The sequence below is a fragment of the Hesperophylax consimilis genome, chromosome 16 (assembly GCF_061612785.1).
Source record: "Hesperophylax consimilis isolate HC1 chromosome 16, BYU_Hcon_1.0, whole genome shotgun sequence".
NCBI classification, from domain to species: Eukaryota; Metazoa; Arthropoda; class Insecta; order Trichoptera; family Limnephilidae; genus Hesperophylax; species Hesperophylax consimilis.
The window spans coordinates 8,054,160-8,077,727 of NC_142851.1; the positions used below are offsets into that span (position 1 = coordinate 8,054,160).

General features: G+C 33.3%; 3 protein-coding genes across 3 annotated transcripts; 1 reads left to right on the plus strand and 2 right to left on the minus strand.

Annotated features, from left to right (window-relative positions):
• Window positions 1–5,783: 5,783 nt before the first annotated feature.
• Window positions 5,784–14,150, minus strand: MED6 (mediator complex subunit 6). The gene is made up of 5 exons (XM_089641449.1): window positions 13,937–14,150; window positions 13,029–13,203; window positions 11,142–11,247; window positions 10,422–10,597; window positions 5,784–8,097 (listed from the first exon to the last, which is right to left on the minus strand). The coding sequence occupies exons 1-5, from the start codon at window positions 14,134–14,136 to the stop codon at window positions 7,861–7,863; spliced, it is 894 nt and encodes a 297-aa protein (XP_089497575.1). The 5' UTR covers window positions 14,137–14,150; the 3' UTR covers window positions 5,784–7,860.
• Window positions 14,151–14,358: 208 nt separating this feature from the next.
• Naa80 (N-alpha-acetyltransferase 80) lies at window positions 14,359–16,371 on the plus strand. The gene is made up of 2 exons (XM_089641451.1): window positions 14,359–14,496; window positions 15,096–16,371. Exons 1-2 carry the CDS (start codon window positions 14,490–14,492, stop codon window positions 15,698–15,700), a joined length of 612 nt encoding a protein of 203 aa, XP_089497577.1. The 5' UTR covers window positions 14,359–14,489; the 3' UTR covers window positions 15,701–16,371.
• Window positions 16,372–16,458: 87 nt separating this feature from the next.
• Window positions 16,459–23,555, minus strand: LOC149416657 (flavin reductase (NADPH)). Its single transcript, XM_089641452.1, has 3 exons — window positions 23,317–23,555; window positions 20,441–20,821; window positions 16,459–16,732 (listed from the first exon to the last, which is right to left on the minus strand). Exons 1-3 carry the CDS (start codon window positions 23,387–23,389, stop codon window positions 16,581–16,583), a joined length of 606 nt encoding a protein of 201 aa, XP_089497578.1. The 5' UTR covers window positions 23,390–23,555; the 3' UTR covers window positions 16,459–16,580.
• Between the last annotated feature and the right edge of the window lie 13 nt (window positions 23,556–23,568).

Genomic DNA, 23,568 nt, shown 5'->3' on the forward strand with positions numbered 1-23,568 from the left:
TGGAGAATTTCACTCAAGCCACCATAAAGTCTTAATGTGCTCATCAATGTATTCATTGTTTATTTATTATTTTTATTTATTTCTTTATTCATTTTCTTTTTATGTATTAACTTAAATGTAAACTTTTATGGCAGGCAGAGCATTGCACACACCGCTCTGTCCAGCTGAAATAAACATTTTTATTATTTTTAAAAAGGTTTTTTGTGTGAACAAAACAAACTCAAGATTATGCTCTGTTTTCGCGACAAATATTCGCGAGCATGAAAGAAAATATTAAATTTTAAAATATTTACTAACCAATAAATTAATATACATTTTTTTTGGTATAATCCACCTCACTAGGCTGAGCCTGTTCCGAGGTGGCGGAAGTTTAATCTAATTTTAGATAAATCGAATATTTTAGAGAATTACATAGAATCAGAGATACAAATAAGAAGATGATTAGAAAAGATAAATAATTGTATATACGATGTTTGCTCTATATTTATTATAGTAATTGTTGATATGGAAAAAATAACAATGTTGAAACTCTGACGTAACCAGAAAAAACTAAATAGGTACATATACATAACAAATATTTTTATGTATATGTGATGCTCCTCCCCCTCCAGGCTCAAAACATAACATACCCCAATTGGGGATGCCATAGCCTCACTGACTCTAGATAATCTAACTGCACAAGAGTCCCAATGTGGGAATTTTGCATTTCGATTAGGTAAACCTTGGTCGACGATTGTAGGTCGTAGGTAAACTGAAATGTTGGAATAGAAAGGTGAATGTTGTACATTTCTAATAATTTATACATATTACCCACATCTATGCCTATGGTCACCCTCATATTTAATTTCAACATAGCATGTGTGTTTAATGAAGTTCCATGTTATTGGATACTTCACTGTCACACATGTTGTGTTCTTTTGGTACAATGCAATAATAAAAAATAATGTCTGTAGATTATTTATTTTATGGACATGGTTTATGAAAATTCTTTTTACACACTGACACCCAAGTAATTCTGCTAAGAAAAACACTATTTGACTGTTTTCAGTAGTATAATAATATCGTAATATTCTGAGAAATATACCACTATTTTTCAACAGTTTGGGCTTCGTGCGATATATCATATATGGAAGTAAAGTAAATATAAAGTTTTTTTTTTTTGTTCTATACCTAGGCTATTTCTGACACATTATTTTGAAACTAATATTGTCCTCGCAATTTATTCCTATTATGCGGTCAACACAAAACAATATAAGTAGCTAGACTCCCTAGTAGCTATATCGGTGGTGTGTACGTGACAGTAACATTTCAGTTGTGTATTGTACGTAACATTATAAAATTCGAAAATATCTAAAGCCTGTGACAGACCACGCCATAAGCGCGCTGCATTTTTGTGGCTATTTTGACTATTTCATCATAACGCTCGTCATACATTCCCATTGGGATTGCATGGCGAGTGATATGCTGTAATAGGCCAAATAATGATGCGTACAGCACAATCTGTCAGCGACAATATTTATTTAGTTTGTGTAAATTATTATTATTATTTTTTAAATTGCCGGCTATCCGGGCGTTTATTAAAAATAATATTATCATTTACAAACAAGTAAGTAACCCGCCTCACCAGAAGATTTATGTTCTGAGGCGGGTATGTGTATGCTTACACGTACACATACGTACGCATATATTTATATATCTGTATATATACACCTATTAATCAATATATACACATACATTCAAACGCATACATACACATATATGTACACATACGTACACACATACAAACACTTATGTATACTCATGCATGCACATAATCATAAAAACATTAGTATAGAAAGTTTAAATAAAATTATTGGAAAATGTTATAAGGTAATCATAAATCCAAAAATGTAAAAAAAATATTGGTAATTGCTAAAAGGTTAACATGGAGTGTACATAGTGTCATAAAACCAAAGATCTACTAAGAATTATTGGTAGTTGCCAAGAGGTTATTATGGAATGTAAATGTTGTCATAAAACCAAATATCTAAAAGAAAAATTGGAGATTGTTAGAAGGTTATCATTGAATGTACATAGTAATCATAACACCAAAAATCTAAAAAGAATTATTGGAAGTTGTTAAAAGGTTTTCATGGAATGTATATAGTTACATAAAAACAGGAATTTCGTAGGAACTTTAAATTCACATAAATGCTATCGTCTAAATCTAAAAATAATAACATCAAAAAATTGTTTGAGCAAAAGTAGTATGTATTGATAAACTAAGCATGCGTAAAACATAAGCAGTTTTAATAAGTAACAGTAAATCTCTATAAATGTAAACAAAACATGTATGTAAATAGAAAATGATAATTATACTAATAAGGGATTACTAGTAACTTACTGATGCATGCCCTTTTTTGTGTAGGTAGTAACCATGTGTTGAAATGTTTGAGTAAACTTTTTAGGTTTTTTTGAGTGTTGCAATAACTGGTTACTTTTAGGAAGGTGTTGAAAATGAGAGGTGCTAGGAAGGATTCGTGCTTTTTGGCAAAGGTTGAATTAATTTTTGGCACTTGAAGTTGATTATGTGATTTTGCTCTTGTGTTATGTGGGAGAGTAACATGGCATGGTGAGGATTTTATGCAGTTTATTTGAATATTTTTTTTAATGAATAGTTTCCTAATATCTAGTAAGTTATTTGTAATAAGGAGATTTTCCGTTGGATGCAGATATGGTCTTTGGAACATAATCCTAATTAATGTTTTATGAGATGATTGTTTTGCTGAATGTTAGGTATTTAGTTTTGGAGATGTTTAAAGTACCTAAGTAAGTTTTTATCGAGCCAATTTTTTATTTCTGACATACTGGTTTCCGCACTTTTAAAGGCCTTTTCCCAACTTCGAGCTTTGGAACATAATCCTAATTGATGTTTTATGAGATGATTGTTTTGCTGAATGTTAGGTATTTAGTTTTGGAGATGTTTAAAGTAAGTAAGTTTTTGTCGAGCCAATTTTTTTTTTCTGACATACTGGTTTCCGCACTTTTAAAGGCCTTTTCCCAACTTGGAGCTTTGACTAGAATTACTGTATCATCTGCGTAACTGATTACCTTATAGTCGATAGATGCCATTTTAATATCAGTAAGTTCATTTATGTAAATGAGAAATAGAAGGAGACCAAGGACGCTATCTTGAGGGACACCTTACTTGATTTCTTCCGGATCACTGTAGCATTTATTTAGTTCAACTATTTGTTTTGTTTTTAGTATAGCTAATAAACCAGTCGAGGGGCGGTCCGTTGATACCAATTTTTTAAAGTTTCTCGTACAGAATGTCATGAGAGATAGTATCAAAAGCCTTAGCAAGATCTAGAAAGACTCCGGTCACTTTAGATCCTTCATCTGTGTTTTTAACAATGTAATTAGTTAATTCAGAGATAGCCTATTCTGTACTCATTTTAGCTCGAAAACCGAATTGACAATTTGAGAGTAAGTTATGTTTATCTAGGTAGATTAATAGTCTTTTTTTCATTGCTTTTTCCAGAACTTTCAATAGTGAATTTAATAGTGAGGATGGTCTGTAGTTGGAAATTAGAGTTTTGTCCCCAGATTTGTGAATTGGCGTTATAATGGGAATTTTTAGTTTATCCGGAACAATCCCTTGTCTGAAACTTTGATTGAATATGTGTAGAAGAATTGTGGTAATATATTCATGCAGATTAATCAATATTTTGTTTGAGATTTTGTCAGGGCCCGGAGCGCAATGTGGTTTGAGAGAATAAATATGTTCAGAAGTTTCTTTTTTATTAAGTTTATATATATTAAACGTTGTTTGGTAGGGCTGTGATTGGATGATAGTTGTTCTGTAGTGTGGTTATTGATAAGGATTTTGTTTGCTAGATTTGGGCGTGCGTTGGAAAAATGAGAATTAATATAATTAGACATTTTGTATGTATCGTTTTTTGTTTCAAGGATTTCATTATTAATTGACAGTTTATTAATATTGTTACTTTTTGGGTTTTAAATAAGCTGCTTCATTAATGACTTTACAGGTTTTTTTTGGATCCTTTCTGGCATTTTCCATTTCATTAATGTAAAATTTGAATTAAGCTAGCTTAATTAATTTATTACAGAGATTTCTATTTAATAAATAATCATGCTTTAGTTTACTGTCGTATGGGTTTTTGTTTATTCTCATGTGCATCGTGTTTCTTTTGTGAATATTCTTTACTAGCCCGCTGTGATCCATGGTTTAAGTTTCAATGTTTTGCGAGCATTGTTTTTGTGAGTTTTTTAATGTGGTGTGTTTGGTAGTATATATTTCTAGAGTTAGTAGGAAAGCATTGAGAGCTTTGTTCGGGTCTTTTTTTTTAGTGTTGTGGTCCAGGATTCATGTCTTATTTCTGTCCTAAGTGATTTGAAGTCCATGATGTGTTGTGTAGGTTTGTAGGCATTTTCGTTTTGTTTCCGATGTTCGATCTAATGCCGATTGATCTAGTGTAGTGATCAGTGACCGTAGTGTGAATAATGGAAGAAATGGTTGTTTTTTTGGTTTTAGAAAAAATGTGATAATGCATGAATTGGACTCAAGGGAAGTTCTTGTGGCAGAATTTATAATTGACTTAAGGCCATAATGACTTAAAAGACTAAGATATTCATTGGTTTTAGGATTGCAATTGAGAATGTTTATGTTCAAATCTCCGGCTAAGATGAGTTGTTGTGTGTTTAAATTATCACCCAGAATTTTTTGAAGGGAAGTAAGGAAAGGTGTGAGATTTTTAAAACACGGAGGTCTATAAATCGCAAATACAGATATATCAGATCCTAGTGAAATTTTGAATCAATTTGCTTCCGTTAGGTTTATTTCAGAGATAAAGGGATCTAACGATTCTGTAAAGAAGATAACTATACCGTCATTTTGGTTTAGTTTGGTAGTAGTATGGAATGTCGAATATCCAGGTAAGTTGATATCAGTGTAAGAGTCGTCTGTCCAGCATTCACTTAAGATTATAATGTCAAAGTGGGAGTCGAGGTCCTGTAAAAGAACTGTAAAGCTGTCAAAGTTCTTACGAATGCTTCTAATGTTTTTTAATAACTTATGTGCCAGACGCGAACTGATGTTCCACAAAGGGCCTGGCTTTGAGGGGGACGGAGTGGTGGGGAGAGATAGGGGGAGGGGGTGGTAGGGAGAGAGAGCGGTCAGTCACTTAACCTGCACCTGTCTAAAATAATGAAGATGCCAGATTGATTGATTGATGCAAGATTGTCAAATTCCCTCAGAACAACAAAATATTGCAAAAAAATTCCGAGTTTTAACAATGTGATACATTTTGAAAGGCTGAATTTTAGAAACTATTGGGTCTATAGAGGCGGTTTTGTTTAGTTTACTTTGAAAACGTATGACATAGTTATATTCGAAAACTAGACCATCATGTTTAAAATCACCAAAAGCTGAAGACGGGTAGAAAATTTTGTAGTTTTTGATTTTTGATAATGTTGCCTTCGGCGCTCGAGGACGGAAATTTGGATTACCAAACATTGTGCTAACATCATAAACAACTCATAACCAAAAAATCATAACTACCAGATCTGACACAAGGTACCCTCACTTTCAGGCGACAAGGTTACTGTTGTGTTGTATTTTTTTGACACTGTTTTCTTTACGTGGTATTTTCTGCGGATCGTATCTCTCATAGTCTAGAAACAGAATTGAGTGTACTAATAAAATATTGTTTTTTTTTTTTTTTAATAATAAAAAGCTTACATCATATAAAAAACATTATTTAATATAGCTAATAGTTTCTTAAAGGTACCTTGTCTTATATGGAAATATTAATTATTATATTAATAATTTATTGGGTAAATGTTCAGAAAATAGGAGCACGCTTAATACATACATTTTATTTTAAAAACACTGTAGCAGTTAGATAATAATGAGAAGTAAGTTTTCAGTTTCCGGAAATGGAAAATAATACATTTTAGTAGCTATTTTATAAAAAAAAAGAAAAGGATGATGTGATGTCTTCTCATGTTTTGAAATAATAGTAAACTAATAGATTTTTTTAGCTAGTTTTTTTAAATATTTTTTTTTTTGTTAAACCCAAACTAAGAAACTACATTGGGAACATGAGTTATATTTTAGGTTAGCCCGTGCGTATGTGTAGCGTAATGTGTCTAAGGTTTTATTCAAGACGTCAGTCTGTTTTGTGAGTGCCGCAAGTGTTTGCAAGGTTTTAGGGTGTAATATCTAATTATTTTAATAAGAAAACATACTTTTTTTTTGACATAAGCAACTTGCAATACCAACGAAGAAAAAATAAACAATTTATATACCTTTTATCCCATTCTCTGTAAAATAATCTTTTTTTAAATTTTTATTAGTAAATGGAGTGGTTTTATACATAAACATGCTTTGCCAATAAACTTCTATGTTGGCTTCAATGGCTATTCATACCCATCTTAATATTATGAACGTTTAGTAAAATAAATATTGATTAATCCTAATGCGCACTCAACGGGTGTTTTTTGGATGGTACTTGCGCACGCCACGGGTTAAATAAGAGAAGAAAACCTTCACATTAATAACAATGACCGCCAAGTAAACAATCCTTTTTTAAACGAAATAACTATTAAAATGCATTATTTTCCACTTCCGGAAACTGAAATACTTCTTTCTGATTATCATGTGACTACTATAAAGTGTCCCTATTTTCTGAATATTTACCATTTAAGCTGCTGCCACACGCAAAGCTCACATCAACAGATAATATAAAGCACAATAGCGCTCGCCATACAATCCCATACAGACCCGACACACGTAAAAAGATAACGCGCTATAAGTGTGGTTCTGAACTTCGCTAACCGAATTTATTTTACGTAACCGCTCCCGACGCGATATTTGAAAAGTTATGCGTCCCCCTCTCCGCCGTAAAAAGGAGAGGGGGTCATTTTAATTACGGAGCTACCAACTAAGGTCTGTGTTCCCTTTGACAGCCATGACATAAGCAGCCTAATCTAATAATGCATTTCTTATTGATTATGTTAGCTCATATCGTCATGTGTGCTAGTAAATTTAGAAACATAAAAAAAAAACTTTATTTGGCAAACATACTTAACATATATTTAAAATATAAATATAATCAATATTTGAATTTGAAGTAAACAAATTTTCGCCCTTTCAAAATTAATCATATTTTTAACTCAGTATGTTTATATGGTAATATCATTCGGTTTTTTGATAAAGTTGGACGGCCCGATACCTACATAGAGAAGCTTCTAGTTTGTTCGTTTGTTGATTGTTTTCAATTGTTTTCCTGGGTAATCTGGTTTGCTCTCGTCAGCTCTCGTGCTCTCTTCTCGTTCCCTGCCCTGGTGTTGGTCCTTGCCGCCTTTGCCTTCGACATTTTTGGAAATCGACATGAGCTTATTTTACAATAATTTATTATATGTCGCTTTCGTCGATCGGCGTGCCAACTGCGAATTTCCTGATTCGACGGAGAGGTTATGTCAGGTTATGTGAAAATGCGCTATTTACGCGCAGATTGTTTAAAATTTAAAAAGTTTATAAATAGCATTTATAAGTATATAGTTGGCGGCATCATCATCTGAGGATGAGCTGTCCAACAGATCCAGCAATAGGCGACAAGTATCATCCATTTCGAAAACGTGCTCAAGCTGTCAGTAAGTAAAGTTGTCACTTTGACAGATGAAATTATGTTCCTCGGCCGCTCTCGAATTCAACTGACCCCCTCTCCTACCATAGGAAGAAATATTTGATAGCGTCGTGTGTCGGTAGAAAAGATGATGCGCTGTACATTAACTTTTGATGTGAGCTTTGCGTGTGGCAGCAGCTTTAGTGTTATTTCGCAGTATAGCTGAGATCTAATTCAACCTCGGTTTTTTCTCTGGTGGAGGTTTCATAGTTTCTTGTTTAATATCGAGTTGCCCCGCATTTCCACTGGAGGGTCCGTTTGCCACGGTATTTACACCGTTTGTAACCGGCGCAGTAGTACTTTCTCCTGGTTCTTGCTTTATCGTGACGTTGGCAATGTTTTCCGGTGGTTTAACATCAGGATTTCTGTCAGCAGAGTTTTCAGTCTTGATGGTGACACCGTTTGTCTGAAAGTAATAAATTGCTATAATTATTTATCCTCAGCCAATGAGATAATGGCACAGTAACAGCAGTAACACAAAAAATTTGCTGTTTGTCCAATTTGGAACTAGCCATTACTATTTCTGAGAAGTTATTACATTTTTCATGTATATAATTGGGATGGCGGAATGTTTATCTCAACTAACAGGCGATGAAAAGAGATGTGCATTCATTACATAGATTTACAGTCTCTACAAACATGTAAAACATAATTTTTCTTTCTAACTAACACTATTAAAAAGCCCTTGTCTTTCTTTACCTATGCAAAAGTTTTATAATTATTTACATTTTTATAATTATTAAATTATATTTATATACAGGGTGTATCGGCACGTACCCGACAAACTTTAACCAGCTATTCCTTACAGAGGCGGTTCCTTGGTACGTGCATTTGTGCATTGCACTGCTTGTCTTCAGTCTCCACATAACAAATTACAACGACATCTGTGCCCCAGTGATCGATGTAAGAAATTCGTAATTCCCGTCAGGTCATTATTTGAGCTATCTTCTAGTAAAAAAATCCCGCGCAAAAGCAAGCGGTCGTGCATACCCCGATATGCACAAAACCAACTTTTACCATACTACTAAAACAGCGTCGGGCGGTATCGAGACAGCCCGAAGTAGCCGAAACGGTGACATGAGCGAGACAGATTACACTCTTAACGTCAAATTACGTGTTAGAGCAGTGCAGATACATAACCCATCCGTGCATTATCGAAGTGCTTTGACGGCGAGTGAATTTTGCATCACTTTGATCATGCGTAATCCAATGCGTTTGGAATGGATTCGCTTAGAAATACTAATGTTCAATGTTAACGCAACAACATTAACACATTGGAACTCGTTCACGGTGAAATCAAACGGTTTCGCTATATTTTCAACGATGAATTGAGTGTCCTTTATTTTCGAGATAATTTTGTATTATTTAATCAGTTATTTTACAAATATAACTTAGAAGATAGAATGAATTGCAGTAGGTGTTCCCATTCTTAATTTGCTCCACCTAAATTACAGACTAGGTACATTTTAAAAGTGAAATGCACTGCTGGTAATTACAGTCACGGGCCGCGTCTGATTCCTTAGCATATTTGGAGTAAAAAATCTTATGTGCACTTTGCTGTCCGGTAACGTTTTTTTTTAATAAAAAATTTATTATTCATATTTTCACCACATGTCACCACTGTTTTATCCTTTGATAAAGTTTGAAAACCCATCTGGCAAATATTTTATTCGATGCACGTGTGTACCTATATTGGCGCACGTTTACAGTCACAACGAAATAGCACGGCACCATTCGTCTCATTTTTAACTATTATTATTTAGTGTGTGCGAAAGAGCGAAGACGCTTTTTGACATACTTGCTTATAACAGCTGTTTAACACGAAACGCAATGCCAATGACAGTGATGTAGTGTGGAAATTTTAAATTTTTTTGTTTTTAATTGAAAAAAAAATGCTACCGGACAGCAAAGTGCCCATAACATTTTTTACTCCAAATGTGCTAAGGAATAGCTGGTTAAAGTTTGTCGGGTTAGTGCCGATACACCCTGTATATATAGATTCTCAGAGAAGACTCTAAGGAAAATAATTTCCCTAAGGGACTGTGTCCCCTTTGGGGATTGTTTCTACTATCGTGGTACGAAAACATAATAAAAACACAAATGGTACTATCAGCCGCAGCTGAAGTTTACTGGTAGGTACTTCTATAACTATTTTAATTCTCTACCATACTCTTCAGATTAAGGGACTTTTTTCCCTTAATCAGTAGGTATAGCACTTCTGACAGACTACCGTCACAGACTGCTCTCGGAGCCTGAATCTCACACACACACACACTGTCCGAGACTGCCTCTCACACACTTACTCGATTAAGGGTCTAATTTCCTTAGTGGTATTCCACTACCTACCACTTCTGACAGACTACTGTCACAGACTACTCTAAGAACCTGACTCTCACACACTCACTGTCCAAGACTGCCTCTCCGAGACTGAATGTCGATACTTAGGGTATCTGCTCTTTTAAATTAAAAATACAAAGAAACAAACAAAAAGTTGGCGTGTGAAATACATTTTTCATAGACTAACAATAATTTCAAAGGGACATGACATGAACAATAGAAATATATTTACAATGAATCCCAGGAATGCATTTGAAATTTGCAATCTCTATTTTATTATTTATTGTGGGTCAATATTAGCATTACCTTGGTCAAAGGCATCTTATAAATGTGTGTTGAATCTACTGAATCTACTCACTCACAGTATTACAGATGTGATATTGTCTAAATTACCGGTTTAACATCTTGTTGGGCCGTGGGGAGGGGAAACTGGCGGACAAGTTCAGCCAGGAGCATGTCAACCCGTTGTCTCTGAAACAACGTAGATGGCTCCTCTTTGGGAGCTGTGGTGGCTTCCTTTGGTGTAGTGACAAGTGCGGCGGTGCTGCCCAAGATCCCCCGTTCCAGTCCTACAAACGATAAACAAAAAATTACTTCAATATATTATTTTTATCGGATCTTCTTTCCCTTGTCATATTCGGGTCAGGAACCCATCGCCTCCATGCAGATCCTGTCCTGCTCTACTTTGACATCTCTCAACCTCTCCTAACGCAATCTCTGGAGTTGCTTCTCCCTATTTTAAGAATTTTAATTACAAAGTTGGATAAAAATAATTTTTGTTCAGTTTTTGTGAAAAATAACGGGCGGCAGTATCGAGATATCTGAATGTATACAGTAAATCCTTTCTTTAGTCATGAAATTTGCACAGCTTTTCTGTCTGTAATTTCTAGATCTAAGCTAATAGTTTCAGATTGCAACATCATTCCAACACTATGGAGCTTTATCAAAAAAAGAGGCAAGTTAACAGATTGTTCGGTGTTGAAATTCAAACGATGTCCGGTAGTAACTTTTTTATGTGATCACTACACAAGAGTCCTAACTACACGGAGCCATTGGCTACCCCAATGGGTGTAGGTTATGAGGCTGCAGATGGAGATGGAAAGAGTACCATACCTGTCTTATTTGGCTTGAAGTCCCAAGAGTAACCTTTGCTGGGGTGGTATCTGGAATAGGAGGTGGCTTCTTCGAAGGAGGATTGCAAATGGTGGACCGCAGTCAGCTAAAATATTAAAACATCACAACATGATACAATGATGAAGGCTAAAACATGCTTATAAACATCCACCAAGGAAAAAGTTTAAGAAAAACAGATTTAAGAAAAAAAGTTAAGGCGATGCACTACGTCGTGTAATATTTTAAATTGAGCCGCTATCAATAACAACACTTAAGTAGATGGCGATAAGGTTCAAATTCCCGCTTAACACCATCCGCCTGTTTTGATTTATGCAAGAAAAAAACATGGCCAAAAAGTGCCTTTTATTTTATTTTGTGGATGTTCAGGCATAAATATTTAATTTTTTTCGATCATTTTATAAATAACTTAATTTGCTACATTATATAATAAAATCATAACCGAAAATGGGTTCATAAGTAGGAGATTTTGAACTTTAAAGCAGTTTTCATAGGCCTTTACATTATTTTTTTCTGGGCTTATAAAAAGACTTATCTAAAAAATACTCGATTATTTCAAAGGCCAAGATATATTCTACTAGCAGTATTTAATTAAAGCATCTGAAACATTTCTAGGCGACCAAATTTTCAAATCAAAAACACATGATTTTGAATTACTCGCCTTAAGAGTTAAGTTAGTTTAAGAAAGTCAAATAATCCCGTGTTACGAGTAGGCTGAGAATATTTGAAATTCTCCTACTACCACCACAGTAAGCGGAAATCTTGCTTGCGGCGAGATGGAGGACTTAGCGAGCCGAGAAATTGAACTCACAATGTCTGGGTGGGATCCAGATACGATGCGAACTCGCTTATTGACAGGCCATTATATTTTATGTGGAAAGCTTTAATATTTTTTTTTAGTTGATGATATTACAAACATAAATCAAAATTATGTCGTCAATTAAAAGGCAAAGATACCACATAATGTACTTCATAAAGAGGGGGTTTATTTTAGTATGCAATAATATAATGCATAATAATAGGTAGGTATATATGTATGTGTGTTTAATAAATGCGGAGCGACTTCTGCCTGTTTTCAGAGTAGTAGTCCATTTTGGATTTCGCACAAAAATTTTATGAGAATGTTTGCATATTCTGTGAACAGTCCAAAGCGTAGTTACATACATTGCTTTGCAAATTTTACCTTAACGCGATCAGTGCTCGGACTTTTATCACCACTTCGGAAGGAACGGTTTGTTTAATGACATGTTAAACGGGAAAGCGTTTTTGTGATATTGTTGTCGATATCGTGTCTCCAATTAAATATCTTTTTCAGGCAATGTTCCACTTTGTTATATTTCTTGCACTCCGAACCCTTTTCAAGTTTAATTGCAGATTATTTCAACTAATAATTTGGATTACTTTTATATTTGTTTATCTATCGTATGTATTCCAATTGATTGTGATTAATGTGGAATATAGGTGGAGTTTAGAAAATAAAGTAACAATAAAAAAATTCCAGTCTTCAATATGCACTGATAATAAAACAAGAGTATACATCTGGATAACAATTTGTGGCTCTGTAGATGTAACAAATTCAATAGTTTATTTTGTTTTCCATGTCTAATTTACGAAGTTGATTCAGTTTGGACAATCAGCTTTGTTACGGATTTAACTCATCTTTCTGAAGAAATACTAATATAATTTTTTTTTTGGCTAAGACATCTTTTATGGCAAGAATTATGTCGTAATAGATTTCTTTAATAACACAACATAATAAATAGGTAAGCACTTAATAATCAAATAGTTGTCTGACTTGACCACCAGCTTCCACTGGTTAAAATTGGTGTTATATTGAAAATGCCAGCGTTGTAAAGGTCTAAGTCTCACCAATCGAGAGTTGAGGACGCTGGCCAGATCGGGGGCCTGATAGACTATCCCGGCTATGATGTAGTAATCAGCTAGCGGAGTGGCCTGTGTCGGAGAGTGACGGTGCTGCTTCCTGATTACATACAGAATCGGCTCTTGAACATGGAGAAGTATGTACTCCAACCCAGTCATGTTGCTGAAAAGAAAAACTATTTTATTCTAGAAACATGTCTTCTTTGGGGATGCTGTCTTTTTAAGAAGGTAAAAGAGTTGGGTCTTGAAGATACTCATGCTGTAGGAGGGAGAAAACAGAAAGAAAGCAAGTTGTTCAATAGCAGAATTTTATTGTTAATGCAAGAACGAGTTATAAAATTGACAAAGAGAGGGCTGTGTTTTGTTCTCCCTGAACTGAAATTGAGGAGCTGATATTGTAATTTTACCCATAGAAGCCAGCAAGAATATTCAATAAATAAAAATACATTATTGTTAAAACCAAAGATATTAGAAGAACGAGATATGCTATGTTGGCCGCCGGACCGTAGCCGGAGTACTACCTAATTAGGGTACTTTGAACGGTATCGGGACGTGTACGCACAGAAATCTGTTCTATGTATTAGTGCGGATACCTCAGCGCAAGCGAAGGTGTGCAGTAGTATTGGTGAACAAAACCGGCGACACTCGGCAAAACAATTCCACTCAGTACGAACTGCGCATAGCACATCTCGTTCTTCTAATATCTTTGGTTAAAAGCAACATGAAGACAATAATACCATACTTGATAAAGCGACATTTTGATTTTTGTGTTTAACAAACCCTGTAGAAGTAATATCCAATTTGTGAAGTGGGTGGGCACTATTCTTCAACCCTATAATTGCAGGGATCCGGCTCCTAAGGGTTAAAGGTTTGATTATAAATAATTGGTTGCTTACTTTAGCTGGTCGGGGCTCAGCCTTTGCATTTTCACTATTTCATTATTACACGTTCTGTCAAAGAATGGATTGGATCTCTCTGCGAAGTAGTCCATGATGCTGGTCGGGTTCAGCATGGGAATCCAGGCGGAATCGTGCCATGATAAACCCAAAGGATTCTCAGCAGCCAAGGGAGTATTATTTATTCGCCCCTGCATCATTTTGAATGTTTTGTTATAAAATTATTAACCTATGCACCGATATGACCGAAAGTTGTTAAATAATTTACAGTTTAAACGTCAACCAGAAGTTTGGAAAACTTCATTATCTCCCAATTCGTATAATTCGAATGATGGCAACAATGCAGAAAACAGAGAGCGTCATCTAAAAATAGGTTAAATACGCTGGAAGTTACTCGGACGAAAACACGATATTTTAGTTATTTTAAGGCTTGAAACAATGGTGAGTGTACAAAGTCGATTGTTCGATGAAGTAAGAACGGTTTCTTGGTAAATATTATGTTATGTTAGACACAGACACAAAATTCTAAGAAAACTGGAAAACGACAACGAAAATGACAGGTTAGTAAAATATTGCCATTTAAAAAAAATATATGTTCAGAATTGTTAGGTACCTACTGTCCTACCGGAAAGCAAAAAAAAATTGTAATAAAACAGATTATATTATTCTCTAACCTCGATTTATTAAACTCTTATGTAAAACCTACAATTATTATTAATCAGTCGCGATTAATTTTGTATCTATTCTCTCAACTTGATCTTCAAGAGCTCATTCTAGAATGAAACAAACCTCAACACAATATGTTTCTTGCATGCGACATAAAAAAAAAAAAAAATTCTATTTGTTCAAAAAGTTGTTACTCTTTTCCTTCCATCTACCTAAAAAAAACTTCGCTTATATCTAGATTGCTAGTTTTGTGAATCCTTACAAAATTAGATGATTTTTTGTATGTTTCAGATTAGTGTCTGCCTTTTTCACAATACGCCTTTATTTATTCATTTTTAAATGTAAAATTTATGTAGGCAAAAATATATATATAAAGATTCATTTTGGGTTATTATGCAAGTTGCGCTCCCTCCTTCCTTAGCCTAATAAATTGTATTTAATTGGTTAATGTTTCCCAAATACCTACAGGTAACAAAATTGAATATTTTTTCAGACATCAATGAAGACTCGTTATCCGTAGTAACACTGCATCATCATGCTCAATATATGAAGCAGTGCTGTGACCTGGTAAACGAAGAATGGCCTAGAAGTGAAACTGCTCGAATGCTGAGTTTATCGACATCATGTGACAAATTGCCAACGTGTTTAATACTAATAACTGGGGACAAGAAAGTTATCGGGCATTGTAAATTAACCCCCATACCAAGCATACCTAACAGCTGTTTTGTTGAGTCGGTTGTCATAAGCAAGTCAGTAAGAGGAAAAGGTTTGGGAACATTTTTGATGCGCGCTAGTGAAGAATATTGTAAGAAATTTCTATCGTTAGCAACAATTCATTTATCAACCAAAGGACAGGAAAAGTTTTATGAAAAGCTAGGATACACTGTTTGTGAGCCTGTATCAATTTACGGAAGTTATTTTCCACCAAAGAATGGCGCACCACTATTTAAAAATACAATGCAAAATACGCATTCACAATTCAGATCACCTTTGCCGCCTCCTATGCCAAGCCAAATAATTGAAGACAAATCGTCAAAACCTAATAAAACTTTTATGGTGAAATCGATATTGACTAAGTTGGACAGTAATATTAGTTAGGCATTAAATATTTTGTAGGTAGGTACTTGCAGAAGAAAAGTCTATTTCGGTACCTACCAAGCGCAGCTAACATGGTTGTTGAATGCATGAAGGTGTTGTTTTTTTGTAGTATGGTCGTGTCCTTTTCGTCCAAGATTACTGCATTTTTCATTTTTGTAATCATTTTCTTGCAATGATCATCTCTTAGAGTTATTAACAAATTAATCATATAATAAACCACAAAAGTGAAAGGCAACTAAAAAAATGATTGTTTCGACCAATAAAAAAATATTTGAAATTGCATGAATTTAAAAAAATCGTTTAGATTTTCTCATTTTTAACGATATTCGTTATCTTCTACAGCTAGTAATAGCAATATTTCAGAATTCATTTTTTCATGGACACAACTACCATTGGATTAGTGCTTATCGCATCATTTTGTATGAATAAAACCATATGGTACTGAATAAGGAAGAAACTCCTTATTCTATGAGTAAGTACTATAAATATAATAACTGTTATATCTAAGTACTTACTTTTACGTTTTTACCTGATTCTAATAGTGAGAGGACAATTTAATTTGTCTCTGGTAGGTAGCTTAATTTTATTTAAAAAATGTACTTACTCAATTAATGAATTGTTAATAAATTTAACAAGTTGTAATTTTATATTATTACATAATTATAATAAATGCGACGTATTTTATGCAGCAATGAGTATTAAAAATAATCTGTAGTAGCTATTTTATCAAATTTATTTTAAATAAATAAAATCAACAATTTTCATCAGAGAGATTTATTTAAAAATATGTAATATAAGAGTTATAATATTATATGTTTTAACATTAACATAAATAGTACGGTGAGAATGGTAAAGATTATTAAATTTAGTAGAGGATGTCTTATGGTTTAGGAACACTGCCCAAACAAACAATCTTTCCAACGTATTCAGGGGTGGTCAAGCATTCAACCAAGAACTTTCCAAGGTCCCATTTGGAAATGGCACGGGCAGGGCTCTTGTCAAAGGCCACTGTGTATTCTCCACTGGGGGCATCTGAAATAATAATAATAATAACTTAGTGAGTAAAACCTCAAATTGTAATATTTAATTATTGAAGACAATATTAGCGGTTCTGAAAATGATATGGTCACATCTATCTCTGATTTTTCTGTTTCAGAAGAAGAAGAATCGCTTATATCTTTATTTGATATTTTCCAAAAATTCAATAAGTTTTATCAATATATATAAATTATATGATTCATTTGTAAAAAAACATGAAATTTCTTTGTAATAGATGACCTCGTTCTGGTGAATCTACATCACATTTGGAGTCGATTTTGTAGTATATTTTTTTTTTTATTTGAGCTTTCGTTATCGAGTAAATCGAGTTAGAAGTTGATTTTTTTTTTTTTTTTTTTTAATCAAATTTTTATAAATTATTACTGAAGATCAAAGTACCCAACTAATTGAAACTATTTGAAAGTAAAACAAATGAAGAAACTCGGATTTGAAGCATTTTTTTGAAATCACCCTTCATTTAATCCGGTGTAATCATAAAATATTTCTGCTCTGCAGGGTTAAAACATCTGTTGTTCAACCCTAAACACCAGAAAAAACTTTAACCCTAAAATAGCCGAAAAATATTTTTTTTTGTGAAAATGCTCAAATCAAAAAACTTTATGTTTATTTGGGTTCCCCATGTGGTGTAGATTCTCCAGTTTCCCGCTTGTACTACGAGTTTCCGGACACCGTGTATATAGATAGGTACTTTAACACTTCTCCAAACAAACTCTTCCAATTTTGAAATTGAAACTAAATCAAACAAAAGTTCTAAGGTTGTTTCACAGAATTTGAACAATTTATCATTGAGATCGTTGATTTTCAAGTTCTGTGAAGGTTCTATTCTGTTATTGTATCATTATTGGCCAGTTCTTTCATAAAATTTAAATAACAACAGAACTTGAGAATCAACTAAATCAAAGTTAATATTCAAGTTCTGTCACTATCCAAACACTTGAAGCAACCCGCCCATGATTAAATAATAACAGAACTTGAGTAGAACATTCCCAGAACATGAATTTTAACTTTGATGAATTGTTCAAATTCTGTGAAACAGCCCGTCCTGAGTGTAGGGAGTGGGGAGGGCAGAGAGATAAGAAGGAGGAAGGTTGGGAAGTACCTAGCTATTCAGATCTGTTCACCAAGCACAGTTGAGGACATTTCAAGCAACTTTTCGTTATGAATAGCAGGGCAGTACTGAAAGTATCTACTACCCCTATAAACGTGAAACCATGCTTCACGAATCACTCAGAAAAACTCTAATAATAAATACATGTTTTAGTTGTTCAAGTAATTTGTAATTTAGGTTTTTAAAGTAATTTTTATTTAAATCCCACTAGTAAGTGTGTCTATATAACATATGTAATGATTAATAATATCTCCCAGATCATTGAATAGTATAGAATAACAGTCTCTGAGATCCCATAAATTAAAACATTATTTCTGTAAATCATTTAATTTTTCTGTGTCAGAAATGGAACACAGGTGGTAAATTTCACATCAGAAATTCCAAGCAACCTACATTATTCTAAATATTATATAACGGTAATAACTATCACCGTAACGATAATCAAATGGCATTTTCTAATCAAGTTAAGTGCTCTTATCACTGTGTATATATGGTTTTTAGATTGTAGCTTATCATCACAAAATAAGTCAACATGTATTAGAATTTACATAACACCATGCAAAAAATTGTGTTTACTACGGAGGGAATATTAAATACCATAATCTGAGAGTAAATAATGAAGGTGAAATGAACAATTATAATATATTACACAGCACCAAATTCAGAAACATTCAAATCAACTTGTATTTACCCAATATTCACTTTTAGTATTTGAAAAATATATGAAGAGCGAAATCAGAATCGCTTGCACTAATAAAACTTTACATTCCACTTTGGATTTTATGAATGGAGCCTCTCTAACGGCTAAAAAATAATTTTCTGTTTTCTGCTCTGGCTTTTAGGGCCATGTATTAAGCGTTCAAAGATGGTTTGAAAGGGAGATATGTTAATACGAATGTTAAAGGAAGCGCGATAATATTAAAAAACGATATTAATTAAGGCGATGCACTACGTAGTAATGCAAAATCATGTGTTTTTGGTTTGAAAATTTGGTCGCCTAGAAATGTTTCAGATGCTTTAATTAAATACTGCGAGTAGAATACATCCTGGCCTTTGAAATAATCGAGTATTTTTTAGATAAGTCTTTTTATAAGCCCAGAAAAAAAGAATGTATAAGGCCTATGAAAACTGCTTTAAAGTTCAAAATCTCCTACTTACGAACCCATTTTCGGTTATGGTTTTATTGTATAATGTTGCAAATGAAGTTATTTATAAAATGATCGAAAAACATTTAAATATTTGTGCCTGAACATCCACAAAATAAAATAAAAGGCACTTTTTGGCCATGTTTTTTTCTTGCCTAAATCAAAACAGGTCGATAGTGTTAAGCGGGAATAAGCCTTATCGCCATCTACGTAAGGTGTGTTATTGATAGCGGCTCGATTCAAAATATTACACAACGTAGTGCATCCCTTAAGCGAAAATGGTGAAAATATTTAATAAAACATGACTCATTTGAAATAGAGCAAAAATCTCTCGAAAAATGCTTTAGTTGCATTTAAAGATACACTGAATTTTTTCATGCCTATAACATACTAAATAACAGAACAGAATGTGTTTTTAATAATTTTCAGATAATTTTTAATAATTTACTTTGCGATTTTTTTCTATCGAGGGAATTTCATATAATTAACATTTCGGCATAACAAATGTATAGATACTATCTTAGATAAATAATTAACATATATTTTTTTGGAACTTAAAAACTTATAAATTGTGTATGCGGGGGCAAGGCCGGGATACAAGTCCGATTTTTCCATCCGATTTCAGAATATATGAAGTCTTCGCGCCATTCATTTGTTGAAACAGTCTATAATAATATTATTATTCAATTTATAAAAAAAAAAATATTTATAAACCAGTTTTGCAGTGTCATTATTATTATGCGTGACAACTATTTCGTCTTCTGAAAGTATTATCAAACTTAATGCCTTCAGAAGACGGAACAAATATTTATTTATAAATTGGATAATAATATTATTGAATAGGTATATAAAATAAAACCATAAAATTAAAATGGAGTTCAACAAATTAATAAATGTTATACTATTCCCGGCCTAACAGGTTAATGTGTGAATTTCAATTCAATTCCAAAAAGTGCAAGATGTGTTGCATTTAGTGCAAAATTATTTGTAACTTTACATCTTGTCATTATTTTCAATATTCAAAGTTATTGTTGTGTACACAAGTTTTGAAAGGTTGTCAACTAAACATAATTTTTATTGACGAAGATGTACATTTTTGTAGATTTTAATTATTGTTTTAAAATGTGAGTCTCCTGGACCCACAATGTTAAAGAGTTTATATATTAATATCAGTTGCAGGAGTAGATACAGAATAGAAGGCCATACACTCAGACCCTGTCATGCACTTCTATCTTTATTAAGATTCTTGACATAACCTGTTTCAAGTTTTTGATGCATTTATTGTGCTTTATTTTTTAAGGAGTCTTTTGTCAAAGTAGATAAGGGGGATTACATTATGGGAAATGTGTTGATTACTTATTATTATGAAAACTAACAATAATTACTGTCACAGCGTTGTTAAAACATTAAACAGTTTAGAATACGTACCAGCGATATGTGGAGGGAAAACGGAGATGTATTTGAGTCCACTTTCTTTCAAAGCATCCCACATTCTCTTATGGTCAGCCGTGATATCCACAAACACTGGAGGGACCTTTTCCATGATCAAGAAAGCAGAAAGACAAACAGATACAGTCTCCACTTTATTTGTCTTCATGGCGGCGATTATGTTCTTCATGCCTTCGGACATGTCTGTGGTCGGTTTGATGTCGTTCCTTGTTCCCAAAGCAACCACTACTCCATCCATCCCCTGGACTGCAGAGTCCACATCAGACTGGTTCAGGACATTACCAACCACTACTTCAACCTTGTCTTGATAATTCTCCGGGACTTTGCCAGCATCTCTTACAAATGCACGAACAGTCAACCCTGAAAATTACTGATAGTTAGAAAATAGTGTTCAATAATAATAAATCATTGAAGAATAAGATGATACAATGCCAACATTTTTTATAAATCTCAACCAGGAATTATTAGATTCCTGGTCAAATAAAATTATTCACGCAAAACACTTCAATTATCTCAACCAAACGTATGTTGACAAATTTTCGTCAAAAAAATGGTGGAGTATTGGAGAGTTGAGCGCAGAAGTAGAAGGATTTATGCTTGCCATTCAGGATAGAGTCATTAATACTAAAAAATATAGGAAGCATATAATCAAAGATACAAATCAAATTGATTTGATGATTGATGATTTATGTAGAAAATGTTTGGCTTTTCCGGAAACTATAGAACATATTATATCGGGATGTTCTGTATTAGCGCCGTCCGAGTATACATTTAGGCACAATCAAGTTTTAAAAATAATTCACCAAAGTTTGGTAACTAAACATAACTTGATTGACTGCCGTAATGTAGTACCATATTATGAATAAGAAACAAATTCATTTTTAGAAAATGAATTTGATAAAATATATTATGATAAAACTATACTAACAGACCGAACGATTAGTCATAATAGACCGGATATAGTTTTACATGAAATTTTTTTTTTAAATAACTTAAATCATTGATGTCGCTATTCCAAATCCCTGTAATATTAAAAAATCTGATTCTGAAAAAATAAGAAAATACATAGATTTAGGAAATGAGATTGAAAGAATTTGGCATTCTCAGACTATAAAAATATTACCATTTGTTATACTGGCATTACCTAGCTCTAATATTCAAAATTTAGGCGTATTAGATCTGTCAAAGAATTTATATATAAAAATGCAAAAATCAGTCATTTTAAATACATGTAGGATTACAAAAGATTTTTTAAATATTTACATTGAGGGATCAGTAGGATTTATAGGTCCAGTTAGGAGTTCTACCGAGCCGAACCGTCTGATGTGAAAATATCTGAAGTCTTGCATAATGTGGATTGACTAGATGATCATTTGTGTAAAAGTGTGTGGAAGGGTTTAGTTTTTCCTGTGGGGAAGATTTAACCCGGACATAAAGTCGGAAAAAAAAGCTTCTAGTTATATGTGTTCTGTGGTGTTATGATTGATATTGTCAAATTGACCTGCTAACAAACTGCTTTGGCAGTTTAACGGGTGTTTATAATAAAAAAATCTAACGAAACATGAAACAGAACAAGACACAGAAAAAAAAAAAAAGAATGGTGAAAGAAAAACGGTAAAGAACAGTATAACGGTCTTAACTGTGAATCGAACTCAGGATCTCTGTCTTACCGGGACAACGTCTATATCCATTGGACCATTGGCACCTAATTATTTGTAAAACCTTCAAAAGTTAAAGAAAAGTTGTTCCACTAAAAATACAATAATATTAAATCAGAAGTTGGTATTTTATTCTGGTAAAGGTTACGAATTCCGCTTCACGGTAAATATGGAATGTTTACTTTGAATTAATACTTGAATTTAGTTATATTATTACTAAAAGTTACTATAAATGTTGGGGAACGCCTGCTCGCGTCCCCTTTAGAGTTATATCCCAGTTTTCAAGTAGTTTGTGGGCTACGCTAGGTTTGTATAGACTGGTTTGTGATTTAATTCTAATATGATATTATGAATATAATCCAACTCTTGATATGAACATAGTCGCCGTCGGCTGCGACTATAACGGCGCCGCATACTAATTGACATATCACGTAAGTGACTTAATAAACGAAATTAAAATTAAAAGTGCGTATTTTTCCGTCTTCCCCGACATAATAAATCATGTTTTGAATTAATAAAGCTAAATCCATTTATTTGAAAGTGAAATATTGCGTATTAAGAGTGAAGCGGAATAAGAGAAAAATAATTTTATTCTTTTTGTCTGATATTTCAGAAGATATCGAAGTGGGAAATGTCAAGTTCCTTGCGGGGGAATTGTAGAAATAACTCGATGCAATGATACATATTAAATATGTATACCTTAACCCTAATATTTGTACTTTATAAATTATTCTGAGAAATGTGTAAATTAGTAGCTACTGCCACAATAATTAAAAAAGGAATGCATACATAATCGGAGATACATTGACCCATCGAGGCATTAGCAATTAAATTAGTGATGAATTGAGTAATTTTCTCAGCGCATAACGAATTTCCTAGAATTTCAACCTATATAATCCATTGGCAAAATAGCTGGAAACACTAGAAACTGTTGATATTTGATTTAATGGTGTCTTTATATGTAAAACGAAGACGTGTTATAAATACCTACATTGAATTGCGAATTTGGTTTTAAAAGTGATCAAGATTTTAGGCAAAATATGGTTTAAAACTTTTACACTTAATTCTAACAAATTATAACTGCTTTCGAAACAATAGTTTTCAATACTTGAAAAACTTGTCTAATTCTGCCACAAAATTATTAAATAGTTTTCAAGTTTACAATTAATATTATGCAACAATAATGATATAATTTACCCTTTTGAATTGCCGCTTCCACAACACATAGACCGGTCATGCCGGTAGCTCCGAAAATCACAATTTTATTCATGATTATGTTTCACACAAATGCAGCAATAAAATCAGCGAAAAGTGGACCGGCACCGCTCGCGCTCAATATCGTAGATAAAATGAATTGTGGAATTGACCGGTTTGATTACTAACTGACTTGATTGAATGTGATGATAATCACGAAAATTGCTTTACGACTAGAAAAGTTTGTTGACAATC

Excerpts from the sequence above, each read along its gene's own strand:
- MED6 (XM_089641449.1), bottom strand. The coding sequence starts at position 14,136 with ATGATGCAGGGGCGAATAAATAATACTCCCTTGGCTGCTGAGAATCCT. Across the intron at positions 10,598-11,141 it reads CTTCAAGCCAAATAAGACAG|GACTGGAACGGGGGATCTTG; the intron begins GTATGGTACTCT and ends TATCGTTTGTAG. Across the intron at positions 8,098-10,421 it reads CCCAACAAGATGTTAAACCG|ACAAACGGTGTCACCATCAA; the intron begins GTAATTTAGACA and ends TATTACTTTCAG.
- LOC149416657 (XM_089641452.1), bottom strand. The coding sequence starts at position 23,389 with ATGAATAAAATTGTGATTTTCGGAGCTACCGGCATGACCGGTCTATGT. Across the intron at positions 20,822-23,316 it reads GGAAGCGGCAATTCAAAAGG|GGTTGACTGTTCGTGCATTT; the intron begins GTAAATTATATC and ends AGTAATTTTCAG. Across the intron at positions 16,733-20,440 it reads TTTCCCTCCACATATCGCTG|ATGCCCCCAGTGGAGAATAC; the intron begins GTACGTATTCTA and ends TTATTATTTCAG.